At 37.8% G+C, this 17,578-nt stretch overlaps 4 protein-coding genes, 1 long non-coding RNA gene, 1 other non-coding gene and 1 pseudogene across 15 annotated transcripts in view; 3 read left to right on the top strand and 4 right to left on the bottom strand.

The window, feature by feature from the left end:
• Nucleotides 1-1,156, bottom strand: part of LOC109128306 (60S ribosomal protein L36-3-like) — a 3,057-nt gene extending 1,901 nt beyond the window's left edge. Inside the window, exons 1-3 of the mRNA XM_019234429.1 lie at nt 1,044-1,156; nt 590-682; nt 5-157 (exon numbers count right to left, since the gene is read on the bottom strand). Coding sequence (XP_019089974.1) covers nt 5-157; nt 590-679 — 243 coding nt within the window. The 5' untranslated portion in view covers nt 680-682; nt 1,044-1,156. The remainder of the gene's footprint in view (nt 1-4; nt 158-589; nt 683-1,043) is intronic.
• On the bottom strand, nt 1,588-3,706 carry LOC104734254 (uncharacterized protein At3g17950-like). The gene is made up of 3 exons (XM_010453782.1): nt 3,610-3,706; nt 3,338-3,508; nt 1,588-2,127 (listed from the first exon to the last, which is right to left on the bottom strand). Exons 1-3 carry the CDS (start codon nt 3,619-3,621, stop codon nt 1,792-1,794), a joined length of 519 nt encoding a protein of 172 aa, XP_010452084.1. The 5' UTR covers nt 3,622-3,706; the 3' UTR covers nt 1,588-1,791.
• TRNAV-AAC lies at nt 3,802-3,875 on the bottom strand. Its single transcript has one exon. It is a non-coding gene; the product is annotated as a tRNA-Val (tRNA).
• On the bottom strand, nt 4,707-8,274 carry LOC104734253 (WD repeat-containing protein 44-like). The gene is made up of 7 exons (XM_010453780.2): nt 6,501-8,274; nt 6,318-6,408; nt 6,073-6,230; nt 5,942-5,993; nt 5,761-5,840; nt 5,579-5,672; nt 4,707-5,489 (listed from the first exon to the last, which is right to left on the bottom strand). Exons 1-7 carry the CDS (start codon nt 8,109-8,111, stop codon nt 4,849-4,851), a joined length of 2,727 nt encoding a protein of 908 aa, XP_010452082.1. The 5' UTR covers nt 8,112-8,274; the 3' UTR covers nt 4,707-4,848.
• LOC104734251 (kinesin-like protein KIN-10B) lies at nt 9,298-11,729 on the top strand. Of its 4 annotated transcripts, none has more exons than XR_002034862.1 (7): nt 9,298-9,445; nt 9,543-9,716; nt 10,056-10,196; nt 10,298-10,398; nt 10,496-10,571; nt 11,260-11,318; nt 11,412-11,729. XR_002034862.1 is itself a non-coding variant. In XM_019234820.1 (7 exons), exons 1-5 carry the CDS (start codon nt 9,330-9,332, stop codon nt 10,542-10,544), a joined length of 492 nt encoding a protein of 163 aa, XP_019090365.1. In that variant the 5' UTR covers nt 9,298-9,329; the 3' UTR covers nt 10,545-10,571; nt 11,260-11,318; nt 11,412-11,729. The 4 variants fall into 4 exon arrangements, 3 of the variants coding, with proteins under 3 accessions (XP_019090365.1, XP_019090364.1, XP_019090366.1); XM_019234820.1 differs by having other exon boundaries at nt 10,133-10,196; nt 10,310-10,398; XM_019234819.1 differs by having other exon boundaries at nt 10,133-10,196.
• LOC109128462 lies at nt 11,851-13,597 on the top strand. Of its 7 annotated transcripts, none has more exons than XR_002034865.1 (4): nt 11,851-11,972; nt 12,051-12,269; nt 12,370-12,751; nt 12,888-13,597. It is a non-coding gene; the product is annotated as an uncharacterized LOC109128462 (long non-coding RNA). The 7 variants fall into 7 exon arrangements; XR_002034866.1 differs by having other exon boundaries at nt 11,851-11,987; nt 12,110-12,269; XR_002034864.1 differs by having other exon boundaries at nt 11,851-12,020; nt 12,110-12,269.
• LOC104734250 lies at nt 13,863-17,302 on the top strand (annotated as a pseudogene).

Below are 17,578 nucleotides of genomic sequence, written 5' to 3'. Positions count from 1 at the left end.
TGGCTCTCTTGTGGGTTCCCAACTTCCTCTTGGCAACTTTGAGAGCTCTCTTGTCTTTACCGACCTTCAAAAGCTCAGTGATCCTCTTCTCATAAGGAGCAAAACCAGCAACTTCCCTGATGAGGGACCTGATAAAGAGAGTTCTTTTGCTTGTTTTCTGTTAACAAAAAAAAAAGAAAATACTCATATCAGAAAAACCCTCAACAGGATATAACTCATCAGATGAAAATGATAACAACACTTAGAATGGAGACAGATTACCGCAAAACAACAAAACAAAAAGAGAGTAACATAGGCAAATCGGATTTTGAACAAGGCTACAAAGAATCAAAAATACAACAATATCATACTGTGATAAAGACAATAGAACTTAATCCCTTTCTACATATTCAATAATCTGTAGTAAGCAGCGATTCCAATTGTTTTGTTTTCCTATAAGTTATACTAAAAAACCCATGATCTTGACCTATTCTACTTAAAATCTAACCAAGCACAGAAGTTAAACAAAACTGACCATTAAAACATGAAAGCAAGTAAAGAAGTAAGTACAAAAGAGCTAAAGAGTTTAAGAAACAAAAGAAGCTTTTACCCCTTTTCTGTTGTTAGGTCGAGGAGGTTGCTCTCGCTTTGTAACAACGTGTCCTTTGTTCAGCCCCACGAACAAGCCAGTCGCCACCATTTTCTTTGCAAATTCAATGACAAAGAAAAGACAAACAAGAAACCTCAGATCTACTTTGTATGCAACTACAATCAAAGCTCTCAAGATTCCAAAATCGATTCTAGTTACGAACTATTCAATTTCTCAAAAAGGATTTATAAGCAAATCGCGATGTAGTAGTACTAGCAACTAGTGAAGATTTCTAGATTCCAGGATCGCGATGTAGTAGTACTAGCAACTAGTGAAGATTTCTAGATTCCAGGATCGCGATGTAGTAGTACTAGCAACTATTGAAGATTTCTAGATTCCAGGATCTGCTTCCACCACTAATCGTAAGACAGTAAAAATACGAAATCAGGAAAGCGGATGATTTGAGATCACTCACCTGAGTTGTTTGAATCTCTCTTTGAGTGCGCCGCCAAGGAGAGTCGAAGAAGAAGATTGTGAGAGAGCGAAGACGAAACCAATTTATAGTCTTCTTAAAATAAAATAAAAAAGGAATATTCTTATTAGGGTTTTTAGCAATTTCAAATTTTTCTATTTCCAATTATATCCCTGGCCATCGCGAGATCACGGAGTAAAACGACACAGTTTCTAATGTTGGACTTTTCTATTAATGGGCTTCTTTTTATACAAATCACTGTTTTCGTTTATGTTTGGGCCTTTCAAATACTTGATTTAGCTTAACTGTTTTTCGTTTATTTTTGGGTCTTTCAAATACTTAATTTAGCTTAATTAAAAATTAAAAATAAAATAATACACTGAATAAGTGAATAGAGAGAATGAATCTGTATGAACTACAAAGAACATAGAGTCAGAAACCAAAAAGTGATTTAATGAACTACTAAAATATTTTCCTTTATATGTATGTAACGTAATATTTAACTTGTCAACACAAATATAAAAAGACGTAAAATCAAGTTTCCCGAGATCATAAGATAGAAAATGTTATTCATATAATATAACCTTCTACTCAAGTATTCATATCACATGCATAACGATACAACTCTTGCAAGGAAAAATCATTTCAACCTCCCAGTTAAGACAAACAAACTCGCATACAAAAGACAACCAAAATCTGTTACGTTAGACCATGAGCAAATGAGAAATCACATCACACATCTCATTATCATTCACATTGTCGGTGTGGACCGTGTGGTTGATCCGACGGCTCGTCTCTCCACCATGAGAAAATGTCCAAGAGACTGCACATTGTTACGACCACCATTATTATTCTCTTCGTTTGTAATCCTGTTATGGGAAATGACAGTGGCATTTGTGCTTAGTTTTGAACATATAGAGAAAATCCATGGCTTGTAAGTTTTTAGATTCTTCTGGTGTTGATGGTTTCTAGCAGCCGTTTGATCTATCCTTGTTCGGTTTGATCTTCTCGAAAGTTCAAGAAAGCTTGATATCCCGATTAGATTTCCTAGTGTGTAGCTCCTATCGCGGAAAAATGATCCCATCGACTGAAAAAAAAGAGATGTGTAAAATGCTATATTTAGCGTATAGATGCAATAACTATAAAGTTAAGTTTTTGGTTTCATAGAAGAGGTCGACATTTTTATTAGGATGGTGAGTGCTAACCAAAAACAGATTACTAAGTATAAACTAAAATCTGATTTATAACCAAATAGAATTTTAAGCTTATGAAATTAATGATAATGCTAAAATTGAGAAGTATGGTGCTAACTGGTAAGAAATGATTGTACCATTTTGTTTTTATCCCTTTATCTATCATACACAATGACAATGAACAAAAGAAAAATCATCATTGGATTTTCTAGCAAATAAATTATCTTTATATATATTCTATAACCTAAAAAATACTATGGTAAAATGGCGAAATTATTAGACATAAAAAACATAACTTCTTTGCTAAAATGCACAAAAGACGGAACCTCTTACATTTTAATTATAAATTTGGCAGAATGACAGAAAGCTGAACTCAAACCACAAATTTACGTAAATGACAAAAAAAGTGTGTGAAATCGGGTAGTTATTCTTAAACGGATTATTGCTAAAATTTTAAATGATTTCACTTTCCAATACGGTGTGATCAAAAGACAAAAGGTGACAAAATATTCGAGAAATTTGCTTTGGTCATTATTATATTAAAAATAACTTTCTTTTGAAGAAATTAACAATTTCCGACAAACGTGCCCTTTTCAGACAAAACCATCACAGCTTTAAAGTGAACACAATTGGTTCACGTTCGCTCTGAAGTCATCTCAACCAACAAAAACAATAGTACTATTATTGTATTTTAATTTTTGTAAACGAAAGAGAATGTGAATGACTGAATGCAATAGATAGATCCAAACTAGTAGTCAAAGTATAATCATTATCTTCCTTCTAAGTTTCCTTGAGGAGAAAAAAGAACCGTTGACAGTTTCAAACGGCTCATCAATTAATATGCAAGAAAAAGAAAAACACATAGATAAAACTGTAATCAACTAGGAGTATTAATTTTTCAAGCAAATCAGTATACTAAAAATAGTTCATTCCAGATATGGTAGAATTTTTAGAGGGATATGTAAGGATTCGACCAAGATAAGAACCTGCCATCCCGTGAATAGTTTACTATATTATATAGTCCATATATGATACATGTGTAATGCAGCTAGCTATGCCTATATTTACAGTATAAGTAGCGGTGTATATATATATATATCTGACCTGGGAATCAAGATCGGAGGAAGAGTGAGAGGAGGGAGAAGGAGAGTGAAGAGAGCTGAAGGAGATGGAACCAGCAGAGACTTGCTCATGATGATGATGATGCTGAGTTCCTATTGTGAGTCCTCCGATCCTTGCATTTACAGGTCTCAGACCCAATGGCCATCCTTCTTCCTATACATAATCACATCCATTACATAGTTTACAAAAATCTATATATATAAAAAGTTCTTTGTGTTAAAGAGCGAAAGACAAAGAGATGATTAGGAGTATACCTGGTGAGCCATTGGAGTTTGAGACAGAGAGAGCGAGAGAGAGATTTGGTTGAAAACACAACAATAAACGTAGAAAGAAAAAGAAAACAAAAGTTGTGTATATAATTTTTGGAGAGAGAGAGAGAGAGGAAAATGATTATCTTATTTGGGCAATTAAGCAAAAATCGAAGAGATTAAAAATATAAAAGGAATTGGCTTCGCCCGGGTTCGAACCGGAGACCTTCAGTGTGTTAGACTGACGTGATAACCAACTACACCACGAAACCGTTTTGAAGGTAAGTTACAGTTTTATTTTATTTATTGGCAGTAAAAAAGAGAGTTTTAGCATGCACGGTGGGTAGCTCCATTAACTAGACCAACTCGTCGTGGTTTAATAACGTAATTTTTTTTGTTCGGTGTGTGTGTAAAACAGCAGAATAATAATCTTATTTCTAGTTTTACATTGACAAAAATAAAAATTAATGAATAGACATGGAAAAACAAAAAGAAAATAGCATACACAACACAATCAGAGTACCGTTACAATTATAGAAGCTCGAAATTGAGAAAAGGAGAAAAGGAGAAAAGAAACTGGTATGGACAATAGACCATATGATTCGTCCAGTGTACCTCGAGAGACAAAAACACTTTATCCTTTGGACCACATCATACTGTTTTTGTAGCTTTCTATTTCTTTCTTTAAAGAAATATGGGTTCAACAACAATATACAATTATAGTATTCAAATTAACCAGTTAATTCTAAACTCAGGTCAGGTGTAACTTGTAAGCGTAACGGTTTTTACAATCTTCTAGGTTCTAATTTAAAACTAGGGATGTCAGTCAGGTAAGCTCCATGCTAGCATGAATTCGTACGGACATGATTATTTTATAGTCCAACACCGAAACTGTAAGTTTAAGGAATATAACTCAGTTTTTTTTTTTACAAATCAGTTTTTTTAATCCTCGTTTAATACATTTTCAAGCTATACATACAAGTGCGGTCTCTGCAGACTCTGCTCTTGTAATCTCTTGTCTGTATGTATGTTCCTACGGTATTGGATCTGTGTTCGTTTTGTAAGGTAGAGAGACTCTTACATCAGAATTTAAAATCTCTATGTATCAATTTTCCTTCTTCTTCTTTGACTGTGTATACAGTATACAAATTAAACTCAGTAGACTATGCATGAATACGTGAGAGCTATACATAATACACCGTATAAAATATACATATATATGTACAAGAATTGAGAACGGTTGTGTCAAAAAAGAGAGCCTTGACGACCGACTCTGCGAGGTAATCCAAAATTTTGGTAAGCCCGGATTTGGCCTTTGATTGTGGCTGTAACGATCACCATTCCCCAAGCTGTTGGCTGAACCGCATGTGCTCCATGACTACCACTACTATCAAACCAAGACCAAGATGAAATCCGAGAGGATATTGATAAAGAAGGTGAATCCCCATGCTTTAATGACTCTCCTGTGTTGTTCTCTGATTCGTTTTGTGGGATCTGTGTCATGGGATCGTCTTCTTGATGTTGTTCTGTTGCTCCATCTGTGGTGCCCTCATTGTTCTTCTTAGGTAACGGTGGGAGGCCTGTTTTTTTATTTGTGGTCGCGTTTTCCTGGGTAGTTGAAGTTTTTTTCGGGTTTCTTTTCGATTGGGTTTGTGCGGACGGTGGTTCACCTTTTACAACGCCATTCCACGGGACTGCCACAGAAACATCTTTGCAAGGGAAGGTTTCGTAAGATGTACACATGTTGACGGTTTTTCTACCGGTGATTCCTAGTCGTGGCTCCTCGTGTTTCCACACGTAAACCTGTGAGTCTTCGCTTGCGCAGACAATGTGCTTTGCATCTACGGTGTAAGATGCTGTCATTTGGCTGTTAACGTTTTTGAAGCCTGGATTATGGGTAAATACGAGATTAAAAATTATTACTTTGTGAAACTGAACGAAGAAACGAATGGAGTTGATTGAGTGACATTCATACCTCTGAATTTTTGAACAAGTTCAGTACCGTCAAGAATCCGAATGCGTGAATCAGCAGAAGTTACAAGCATTTCCGATGGATTAACCGGCGAAAACTGTTATATGCAACCCAACGGTAAGTTGAAAAAGCATCTACAAGCAAAAGAAAACAACAATTTAAACGTTTTAACATAAGAGTGGAACCTGGAAAGCTGTGATCTTTTTAGCTTGAGCTTTCTTTTTGTTTTGCAGATCAATATGGTTTGTTTGATCCAACTTGCAATCTGATCAATCATTAGAGAAAGTAAATTTTACAAACTTTCTGAAGAATTTAAAGTTAATATACGATCGTTTACAAAACAGAATAAGTCTTTAGCATATATACCCTCTGCACTGTAAAGCCGACAATTCCCATTGATTGAACCAACAAATGCAGCCTACCAAAGAGCATAGAGATATCAATACGAGCTCGTTTATGCAAGTATATTCCCGTGACAATTCAAGAAAATTATGTACCTGACCATCAGGAGTATAACAAACTGCGGTAACCATTTCCTTTAGATCATTCCATTCAACTACTTGACGGTTTGATATGTTCCATATACGGATCTTGGCATCAAGGGAGCCACTGATGAAGTAATCTTCATCCAATGGATTGAATTGTACACAAGTAACTAAAAACAATAGAAGAAGACATGAATCTCCAAGAACCATATGACATTTAGGGAAGATGAGTATTTATGTACATATTCCTGTCTTACCGTAGTCATTGTGGGCAAAGAGCTTTAGACAACTTTGAGTTTCAATATCCCACAACCGCACAGTTTTGTCCATGGAAGATGAAAGCAATAGCTGCATATCGAGTAAGGAATTGTTAACTTTGTCAATAGACATCAACGGTTGCATTCATCAATGTTGGCAAGAAAAGGAGATAATAAATTAACCTGTGACCGAGACCAGGATAAGTCCAGAACATCATCCAAGTGACCAGTGAAAGAGCAAACTGGTTTATCTGATAATGAAAACACAGTTTCAGGTGCATGGACATAATCTGGTATCTGATTTCCTTTTCTACTCATTGAACCTTTCCCTTTTTTCTTCTTATCCGGTAGCATTTCAGCAGCGTCACCTTCCGTAGAAGATTTATCTGTAGAACCAGACATTGAAGGATGAATCGGTGTCAAGCTGCCTTCATTCATTGACATGATTTCACATTCTTGGACCTCCCACACATGGATTGCACAATCCTCCCCTGCACTTGCTAATAAATGAGCATCAGGACTAAATTTCATAGTCCAAATACCTCCTTGATGAGCTTGAATCTCTTGACACAAATGCAGAGCACTCAAATCTTTATGAGACTTCCCTGAATGCCTCACTTTCACCCATTGGCTCGTTTGTTCACTGTTCTTCTCCGCTACTTTTGGACTGTATGTACCACTACTACCACCATTTGAATCTTTCTCTTTCTCTGAAACCTTAGAGGAGCTCATAGAATGAGCAACGCCCTTTATATTCTTTAACAAAGCAGCTCCTCTCTTCTTGCTTACTCTCAAACTCTTTGACACATACGAATTAAATTTCCTAAAATCAAGTGTGGAATTCGCATTCTCACGCCTCATAAGATCCTTAACAACAGATGAATATCCAACGGTTTTCTCAAATTCTTCCATTGTCAATTGCTTACCGGTTTGCAAATCGCTAAGACGATTCCACATTCCATTCTCACCATACTCCTTCACTATGAACTCTTTCCCAGTATCAAGATTCTTAATCAAGAAAAAAGCACTGAATTGAGTATTGGAGACTACCGAGGAGAGCAGCACGCCATTACGTTGCCCTCGAGACTGATGACCGTTTGGTGCGTTCGACGGCGAGGCTTGCGTTTGGGTGAAGTAGGGACAAATCCTCGCACACGGAGCTCCAATCGCAGACGTGGTTCTAGTTAATCGCGATTTCGGCGTTTTCCCTAACATATCCTCTTTCCTCGTTTTCTCAGCAGAAGACGCTTCGATATCGGAATCAGATCTCGACCGCACAAGCATAACCGACATCGATGGAGATCGATGAACTCGTTGATCCACCGGAGAAGAATTCTGATCTAACTCCTCCACCTTCGATTCCGCAACGCGAGAACCTGAGGAGGATCCACCCGCCGTTGCCGCCGCCGTAGGTTCACTCACGCGCTGGATGGAGATAGTTCCGAGCATATTCTTCTTAGATTCAAGTCCCATTCCATTACGAAGCCGACGGCGACGCTCCGTGATAGATCCTGGCGCCGACATCCAGATATCATAGTCCGGCGACATATCCGGCGCAGGAGCAGCGCGAGAGGAGGAAGGTACGTTAGAGGAAAACGAGATCCGGCAATCGTCGAAGTCACCTTCTTCCTCATCTGAAGATGATGCTAAATCCAAAGGCACGACGGAAGAGATACGATTAGAGCTATCGAAAAAGTGATCATCGTCGTCTTCGACCTCGCCTAACCCCGCCCAATTCATCGTCATCGTCTTCCTCCGTTCCAATTTCCCGTTTTCGCCGCCTCGATACGCCATTACTGTTCATATGTTTCAAAAACTTCCAGATTTTTGTTCTTTGGGGGGTTTTTTTTTTTTTTTAATTTCAAACTTTTTTTTTTAATTCTTCATCGTTGTTTGTGTGAATTTGGTTTTGGAGGGAGAATAGTGGAAAGGAGAGAAACAAGGGATCCCTGCCATTCTAAATTTGTGAATACTGAATACAACGTACAAATCAAAAGTAAATCCTTGATAGGACTAAAATCTCATATTCCCCTAAAAGTGAAATCTGAACTTAATAAATAAAATTACAGTTACATGTTATTTACCAATAGAAAATTAACAAAACAATATTATGTATCATCATTATAACGTTAAATTAGAGAAAGAAAAAAATTCACCAGTTAGTGTTAATCTATCTAAAAAAAACTCCTCAAAAACTACTACAAAAAAAAAACACTTTCAATTTCAAAAGTTTAGTGTTAACCTATCTTGTCTGACACATTATACCTTCTTCCGCCACCTCTTCAACTTCTTCTCTAAATTATCTTTTTGGTTTACCCCGGTTCATGAACCAACTTATGCTTATACTAAGGCGGTTTTAGTAACCTAAAAAAAAAAGAAAAATATATCAGGGAAGTCTTACACTTTATTCCGGTCTTTGCCATTTTTGACTCGGTACGTAGTCCTAACCGTCGGACGAAAATGATTTTGATCCCAAACTAAAGAAGTAAATTTTGTTGACAAATAAAATAAACTGAAAGAAAATTAAAAGGAGAGATGAAAGCTAAACACAAATATATAAATCAATACTTTCTTTGACATATCTGTTTTTAATTAATATTTGCATAGGAAGGGATAGATACAATACACTTGAATTTGTAAGATCATATCATTGAAAAAAAATGATTAGTGGTAAGAAAGATAATGGAACTGAGAAAGTCAAGAAAAATCCACATGGGATTAAACGGACGTTAGCGGTAATCTGTACCTCAAACGGCAGTTCTGGATGATGCAAAAGATTGGCCAGTGTGAACCGTTGGATAATATAGAAACGGTAATATTGTAGGCTTTTTAGCGAGAGCCGTCCGATCTTAATCACTCAGGGCATAAATGGGCCCAAAATAGGGCCGAAATCCGAGAAAGTAAAAAAAAGGCCTTTTTGAAACTATTGAATATGATAGATAAACCCAATTAAAAAAATACCAACGGATCATCACTAACTAAACTCAAAATTTTGAAATTGGAAGAGAATGAATGGATCCGCAAACCCCTGCGAGAACCACAGAGTTGGATTCGTCTTCGATTTCAAAGGTCAGGGTCGTCCTTCGAGTTCGTCCCCGGGAGATTTGCGCCGGCAATGACGAGAGCTGGTAATCGTCTTTTTTTTTTTTTTTCTTTTTCCATTTTGTCAATTTTAAGTTATTATTATTATTATTACTTTGAAATTTGAATATGGATTTGGAGCAGCCGAAACGAAAGCTATCAGCTGGATGCGTTTTACGGGAGAGATGATGATAACGTGAAGCAGATCTTCGATAGAGAAGTAAGCCCTTTGGGTTTTGATTCCTGGGGTGGTCTTTCACGGTTTCAACGCTACAGTGCTTGCTTATGGGAGCCACCAAGACCTTTTTATCTATGCAGGTCTGTTTTAAGCTACAATTTTTTGGATTTCTCTGTTAGTCACTCTCTATGGTCTGTTTTTAAATAGTGTGGAAATTGGAGAATTTGTGACCAGTGAAGTGTTGTTTTGATCTGTATGTAGAGGATAGGGTTGGGTGAAATGAGAGATTTTTAGTGATTAATATCTTGATTACGGTATGTTGGGTTGCTTAGCTTCTGATTGATTTTGTACACTTCTTTTTTTTTTTTATCAAAACCAGTGTAATTAATGTTGAGCTCTGAAAATGGCTTTACCAGCCGAAGATAGCTCTTTCCTACGTTTGAGGTTTTCTGTATATTGCTTCCTCATATTGGTTTCAGGACATAGGTATCCCTTTCAGTGGTCTGGTGTTCTACATCTTAAAACCACACTTCCCTCATACTTTATGCATGCACAGGGATCCATTTGTGACCGCAAGGAACTTTTTTGGTGGGGAAACTCTTGCCGCTTCACATCTATGGGTATGCTCTTCTGCATTCATTGTGTTTAAAAATTGATATAGCTCGTTGCTCCATGTATCATATAATATTTATATAAGTGATTAAGTTCTTTGAACATCCAGGAACCTTTACAGAATCTGCAGTTAGCTTCTCCAACCAAAGAAGATGAGATAGACACATCTGGCGACGAGAAACTATTGGTATCAGAAGCAAGCTTTGAGAGGTTGGCTTGTAAGGACGTTAGTTGTCTCTTCTTTTTTAGTTAGCTTTTCGTTGGTTCTTTTTGCTTATTATGATTTCTTCTTGTTCTGTGATTTCAGGTTTTCAATAGCTGATTCAAACACATGTATGAATGAACAAAGGAGATAACGAGTCTTGAGGAATCGGAATTAAAAGGTTTGTTACTTGTTACTATTAATTAAGCCTTGTTTTGCTTAGCTGTGTTGCAGATAAGCTTAATAAATTTGGAATATATTCTTTAGATTTCGTGGAAAATACCATCTCCGTATTCAACCTCAGGCAGATACGAACGTCCTCTTTACTTTTCAGCTTATTATATAGTTTCTCCTTTCTTTTGAGTTAGCTTTCCGTTGGTTCTTTTGCTTATAATGACAAATGATAAACATTAAGGTCTTATGCAAACAATTTGTCAGATCAAAGTTTGGTCTTCTTGAGTTTTTGCCTATGTAATTGGATTTTATTAAATAAGCAGCAATGTCTTCTTTAATTGGTTAGGTTGGATTGTATATCAGATAGGCCGGAGTTTCAATTAGTCTTTGATGAATGTTTTCTTTTCTCAGAAAACCCAAGTGTAGTTAATCTTATCTAAGGTTGCCGAAAATAGTTCAATAAAGGACTTGGCATTTGGTTTCAACATGAGAACTGAAAAAAACTTACTACAATTCAGCTTTTAGAGCAATGCATGAAACCAATTTCCAACCAGTCCTAAACTTTTTTATTCTGTGTAGCAAGTGCTTGATTTTGGTAATGTTTACATTCTCTTTTGTGTGTGAAAGACTTTTCTCTCTTTTTCTCTGAAAAAAAGAATTTTACTTTGTTGCTGTCAATCTTCTTGTGTCCCTAGGTTTGATCGGGACTGGAAAAAAAATAGAAGACTTTGTTGGTTCAAAGACAACTATTCAGGTTTGAGATCAGCTTCTCTGGATTTTTTGTTTAATATACAAACTTGGCACATTTCCCCTCTCAATCTTCATGTACCTGCTTTATTTGCTGCAGATCAGGAGCCATGCCCAAAAATACTTTTTAAAGGTCCAGAAAAATGGGACTTTAACACATGTGCCACCCCCTAGGCCTAAGCGCAAAGCTGCTCACCCATAGCCTCAAAAGGCATAAAAGAAATGGCCAACATGTAATCAATCTGACCGCAACTCAATTCTGCAGCTCAAATGTCGCTTCATGTTTCCATGTCCTTTCCTACTCAAATAAACAACCTTCCTGGCTACACTTCATGGGATGATGATACCTCCACATTGCTTAATATAGCCGTAAGCGGGGTTACTCCACCAGAATATGAACTTGATACTTTTTGTGGAGCAGAAGGCATGCATTCTCATCTCTACTCAATTTCTATAGTAATTGCTTTGGTAGTCGATTTACTCTATCTTATGAAGTTTCCTATGCTAAATGTGGCTTACAATGTTATTGTTTCAGTTGTTGTTGGATCAAATGGCATACCATGTGAGAGTAGTCCTTCAGCATCTGGTATACGAAGATCAAGCAGAACACTATTAGATTCCCAAGATTTAAGACTGGCGAAACCAGCTCCCTCAATACATGGTGCTTATCTGAAAAGTTGGGTGACTATTTCTGAGTTTTCATTTTATGGTGGGCACTGTTCTAATGGTTGCTTTGCAGGTCTTAGGTTGACCAGAACTTGAAATCTGATATTTCTGCAATTTGTTTTCTGTTCACAGACGTCTCTCATAAATGAGTACATTCACTTCTTAAACACAGCCAACAGGTAATAATAGCCTCCAGTTTCATCTGCTTGCATAACCCTTCTTAGGATCACGCTAACTTCTTCATTCATTTAATCTTTTTTGAACACACGGAGACGAGCTAATGGAGTTAAAGGTAACTTTTGCGAACCGTGCAAACAGCCAAATAAATTCAAAAAATGTCTGCTTCCACTGTCAATATTGGTTTCACTTACACATAGCTCTGTGTTTCTCAGGGAATTGGAGATAAGATGGCTGACTACATTACTGAACTCATGTGTATTATGCTGATCTTTCTGTCAATTATGAATTATGCGTATGTAGTGAATTATGTGTGTTAATGCTGATCTTTCTTACTTGCTATCCTATCATTATTAGTCAACTAATAGTGGTATAACCATTCTTATAAATTGTGTGGTGTATTTATACGGAGTTGATTGTCATAGTAAACTTTGCAACTATATAGATCTCTGTTGTCATTTTTCTCTAGTGGAAGGATCGGTTGATCGGTGCTCTTAAGGAGATAGAAGGTGGAGGTCGGGCAGGGAAAGCTAAAGATCTTTTTTTTACAAGACTAACGGAAGCATTCAGGACAAAGACAGCGCAGAGGATACCAAGGTACGTAGCTTGTTCTTCTTTCCATTCATAGTTTCATCTGTATATTTATCATTGTGTGTGCATGTGTCTCTCCGTTTATTTTGGCTTATGTATATCGGATGCAGACATTAAAATTTCAAGAACTATTAAATTACAGGTATCAGTGGAAGAGAATCCTCTGTGTGCTAGTTCTGATGTTGCGGAAAGTAACTTTGGTAGGAAAATATCTGGATCAGAATACAGTATTGATCTAAATGGAGATGCTTTGTGAATGGAAAACGTGCAAGAATAATACCTTCTGTGTCAGAAGAATCTGCCGACGGATTAAATGGTACTGATGGTGGCTCTCTACCTCCTCAGGTTGCTTCTAACTCAACCGGACCAAGTAAATAGCAGAGCGCGGAGGAATCCGAATTAAAGGTGTTGTGTGTTTTTGTTTTGATGCAGCTTCGGTATGTGATATATGCACATCATGAAGATGGGGGTAAAGCTTTGATATGATTTTTAATGTGTTGCATTATGAGGTTCTTCCAACCTCTTTTCAGTCTGCTCCCTCTTACTCTCTAAGATTTAAGTCGTAGTAGTCTTCTTATTTCTTAGATACAATCAGTATAAAAAAGGCTAGAAAGAGAAGAGAGAGAAACTTGAATACCACGTCATATTGTTTATTTGGAACCGAGGTAAGATCTCTTGTTCTGAATGTTTTATAGAACTTGTTCTTTTCATGTTGTGTAATAATCTTTCAATGGTAATTTTATTTTTTTACTGTTGGTTTAGGAGTCTGGCTTTGATGTTTGTGTATCATTGGGTTATGTTCGGATGATTGATGTAATATATATATCTTTCAATATTAGGAATATTGGGCTTTTTAACCGTTCTTGTCAGTTGTTGTTGTTGAATTTTTTGGGATAATGAAGGAGGGGAAAAAAAGATGGTAATAAACAAGGATTCTATGAATTTTGTTACTGGGTGGATCATTTGACTAGTTAAGTTGAAAAAGTAAAAAAAAAAAAAAAAACACTAAGATGCAGACCACCAACCAGGTGATAATGATGAATCCAGCTATGTGCTTAAAGTTCATCATTAGCATCTAAATGCTCGATAATAGGGTAATTGATATATTTATAAAAAAAAGAAAAGAAAGAAACTCCTAAAATGATTCAATCGTGAAAAACAACGCCACCTGCTCCTTCAAGTCTTCCTCTTCTTCGACACAGGAGATTTAACCTAGAAAAAGAAAAAAAAAGACCGTTAGTAAAAAAAATCAAGAAACCAGATCAGTACCGTCGAGCCTGGGTTGCAGACGATGGGAGTTTTTTTACGGAGGAAGGAGTGGAGGAGTGGACGATCGACCGATCCCTCTGGGGGATCAGATCTGGGGCCAGCGACAATCTTAGCGGGAGACTTCTTGTCCACAGTGTCCGGTGGTGGTGGTGCTTGTTCAGCCGTGTTGTTATCGTTGACCTCGCCGCCCCGAAGAAGAGCAAGCACAGTCTCAGGAACAGCCTAAAACATCGCAGCATCAGTAAATGAAAAACCTAACCGACCAATCGACCAAATCGATAAGACCAGAACTACCACTGGCTCTGGGGGAGAAGACAAGATCGTAGCCGGAGACGACTTCTTCTGCTCCGGTGGGGAAGACTCCGTGGGGCCAGCAAAGATCTCAGTGGTGGTAATCTGCAAAGCGTGGTCCAGCACCGGTTAAACAAATCTAAGAAGAAGTCTCCGGTTAACTAAGAAGAAGAAGGCAAAGGAGGTACCGCCGTGGTCGGAGGAGCAGGATTATTGACCTTGCCGCCCGGAAGAAGACCAGTCTCAGCCGTCTCACTCGTCGTCGGCTACACAAAAATTACAATGTAAGCATTGTTTTCTCATTCAAATTCAAATTTCAAATTCCTTAATCACAAACCGGAACACAGATTCAAATTCCTTAATCAAACACAGATTCAAATTCCTTAATCAAACACAGATTCAAATTCCTTAATCAAACACAGATTCTAATTCCTTAATCAAACACAGATTCTAATTTTATACCTAATCACAACCGTTTGTTCCAAGAGGAATACGAAATTATCTTCTTCCATGTCCATGAGAAGTTAGGGAAGCTCTCCTCTAATTTGTGGAGTATGAAATCGAGCAGTTCATGAAGGTTTGCCAGGTTAGCGAGAACTTCATCGAACTCCGAATCGGACTGTGTTTTCGTCAGAGTAACCGAGTCTTCCTGAGGAAGACGAAGAAGAAGAAGATGAAGAAGAAACCTTCAGTTCCAGCTTCCTCTGCTCGTTTCGGATGTGTGAATCCATGATTCTGATTCGATTTCTGAGCTTGCTTCTTCTTCTGTTGTTACGTCTCTGCTCTCTCTCTCTCTCTCTCTCTCTGTGTGTGTGTGTTGTTTTTCTTAATGACTAGCAAACTAATTTTTTTTTCTCTCTCTCCCTCTCTTTATATACTCGTACTCGCCTGATTATTGATTATTAAGGCTGTCGTTAGTCTCTTAAAGCGTTGGGTCTTAAGTTTAATGCTTTGCTTATGTGATTTTTCCGATAAAATTTCTTTCTTACTTACTTAGGATGAAACCATTTTCTGTCTTGCCTGTTCAACACTGAATCTCAAGAAACATGTGTGATTTCTTCTTGTTCTGTGATTTCAGGAGCTTATGAGTCTGAGAGTCCAAATCTGTTGATAGCAACTTCGATGGGACTGACTTCACTTGTACATGTATGAACTTAATATCTTGTCAAAAATCTAAAATTGCTCAAATACTTGCTTTTGTGTTTGTAACGGTGATAACAGCTATATTCTGTCACTATTTCAGGTACACCTGAAGTCTTACAACAATGAATGTCTCATGTAAGTATTACTCGGATGACTGGTCAACTAATGCTGCCAAGTTAAGTTTTGAGAAATTTGTATTCTCAAAGACCTCTAAGACCAATGCTCGCACAGAAGGTAAGATCATCTACACAATTTATTTTCATGGGGTTTCCTCACTTTTTATTTACCTACTGTCTCTTTCAAATCGCTTATAGATGTTTGGTTTTAACTTCTGTGTGCAGCTGAGATCACACTGTTGGACAATAACTTCACTTCACTTCTTTGTTACTGGAGGCGAAACTGAAAACGAGCTCATCTTATCTTCTGTTCTTCAAGGCTTTTTCGATGCTGTTGCACTTCTTCTGAGGTGTTTGCTCTACTTGAATATGCCTTTATTTATTTGCTCTCTACATGTTCTTTTAATTTTGATGCATCCCTTTTTCTTTACCAGGAACAATGTGGAAGATTCAAGATGAGGCTGTTGCATACAGTGCAGCCGTCCAGGAAGCTATTCTAAGCGGTGAAGGAAACGAAAAGGTTCAAGACCTTCTCTTGCTTGATGTCACTCCTCTCTCCCTCGGTCTTGAAACTGCTGGTGGTGTCATGACCACTTTGATTCAGTGAAACACAACCATCCCGACCAAGAAGGAGCAGGTGTTCTCAACTTACTCAGACAATAAGCCCGGCGTGTTGATCCAGGTGTTCGAAGGTGAGAGAGCCAGAACCAAGGACAACAACCTTCTCGGTAAATTCTAGCTGTCCGGAATCCCACCGGCTCCTCGTGGTGTCCCTCAGATCACTGTCTGCTTTGACATCGATGCTAATGGTATCCTCAACGTATCTGCTGAGGACAAGACCACCGGACAGAAGAACAAGATCACCATCACGAATGACAAGGGTCGTCTCTCCAAGGATGAGATCGAGAAGATGGTTCAAGAAGCAGAGAAGTACAAGTCTGAGGACGAGGAGCACGAGAAGAAGGTTGAACCCAAGAATGCTCTTGAGAACCACGCTTACAACATGAAGAAAACCATGCAGCAGACAAGAAGAAGATCGGTGAGAAGCCTCCCGCAGCAGACAAGAAGAAGATCGAGGACTCGATTGAGCAGGCGATTCAGTGGCTCGAGGCTGACGAGTTCGAAGACAAGATGAAGGAGCTGGAGGGTGTTTGTAATCCGATCATCGCTAAGATGTATCAAGGAGGAGCTGCGGGAATGGACTACGATGAAGTTCCTCCTGCCTCAGGTGGTGCTGGCCCCAAGTCGACTAAGTTGTCTCTTAAGTCTTTTTTTTAATGTAAGTTTTGTTATGATTTATCTTTTTCTATTTGAGCCAAGTAAGTAGCTCTCTGTTTGTTGTTGTCTGGTGACCCTTTCTCTTTGAAACGCTTAGTGATGTTTGGTTATAACTTCTGTATGCAGCTGAGATCACACAGTTGGACAATAACATCATTGTCTATATGTTTGCCCAGGGCCTTCACTTCTTTGTTACTGGAGGCGAAAGTGAAAAGAAGCTCATCTTATCTTCTTATCTTCAAGGCTTTTTCGATGCTGTTGCTCTTGGTGTTTCCTTGCTCTACTTGAATATGCCTTTATTTATTTGCTCTCTACATGTTCTAATGGCCTTAATTCTAGTGGCCTTAGATTAACCATTATTTCATCGCTAAACACAATACCAAACAAACTATAGAGATTGTATAAATTTGTAGGAAGATATTCAGATTGTGCTTAATGGATTGCAAGTAAGTGAGTGATAGAGCCGGCTCTGATGGCATTCTTTTGAAACAATTTTATGTGGTCCTTCAAATTAGGCCTGTTTACGGGTCGGATATCCGAGTAAATCGGCCTATCCGGATCCGGAAATTTACCCGATAAAATTTGGATATCCGGATCCGGCCCGCAAACTGTTTTAAAAAACATATGAATTCACACGATTTTACAGAGGTTTTTTTAATACAATCTGGAGATGAAAAACTTGTAAAAAAAAAAAAGAAGAAATTGATCTCATCGATAAAAAAAAAAAAAAAAAAAA

Source organism: Camelina sativa, chromosome 13 (assembly GCF_000633955.1).
Source record: "Camelina sativa cultivar DH55 chromosome 13, Cs, whole genome shotgun sequence".
NCBI lineage: Eukaryota > Viridiplantae > Streptophyta > Magnoliopsida > Brassicales > Brassicaceae > Camelina > Camelina sativa.
The sequence above is the reverse complement of the archived record's forward strand: the minus strand, read 5'-3'. Positions and strand labels throughout refer to the sequence as shown.

Coding starts and splice junctions, on each gene's coding strand:
- LOC104734254 (XM_010453782.1), bottom strand. Junction 2,128..3,337: donor CCTCCGATCTTGATTCCCAG/GTCAGATATATA, acceptor CTTTTTTTTCAG/TCGATGGGATCATTTTTCCG.
- LOC104734251 (XM_019234819.1), top strand. CDS start 9,330: ATGGATCCGCAAACCCCTGCGAGAACCACAGAGTTGGATTCGTCTTCG. Junction 9,446..9,542: donor GCCGGCAATGACGAGAGCTG/GTAATCGTCTTT, acceptor GATTTGGAGCAG/CCGAAACGAAAGCTATCAGC. Junction 10,399..10,495: donor TCAGAAGCAAGCTTTGAGAG/GTTGGCTTGTAA, acceptor CTGTGATTTCAG/GTTTTCAATAGCTGATTCAA.
- LOC104734253 (XM_010453780.2), bottom strand. CDS start 8,111: ATGGCGTATCGAGGCGGCGAAAACGGGAAATTGGAACGGAGGAAGACG. Junction 5,994..6,072: donor GTTATACTCCTGATGGTCAG/GTACATAATTTT, acceptor GCTCTTTGGTAG/GCTGCATTTGTTGGTTCAAT. Junction 5,841..5,941: donor TCGGCTTTACAGTGCAGAGG/GTATATATGCTA, acceptor ATGATTGATCAG/ATTGCAAGTTGGATCAAACA.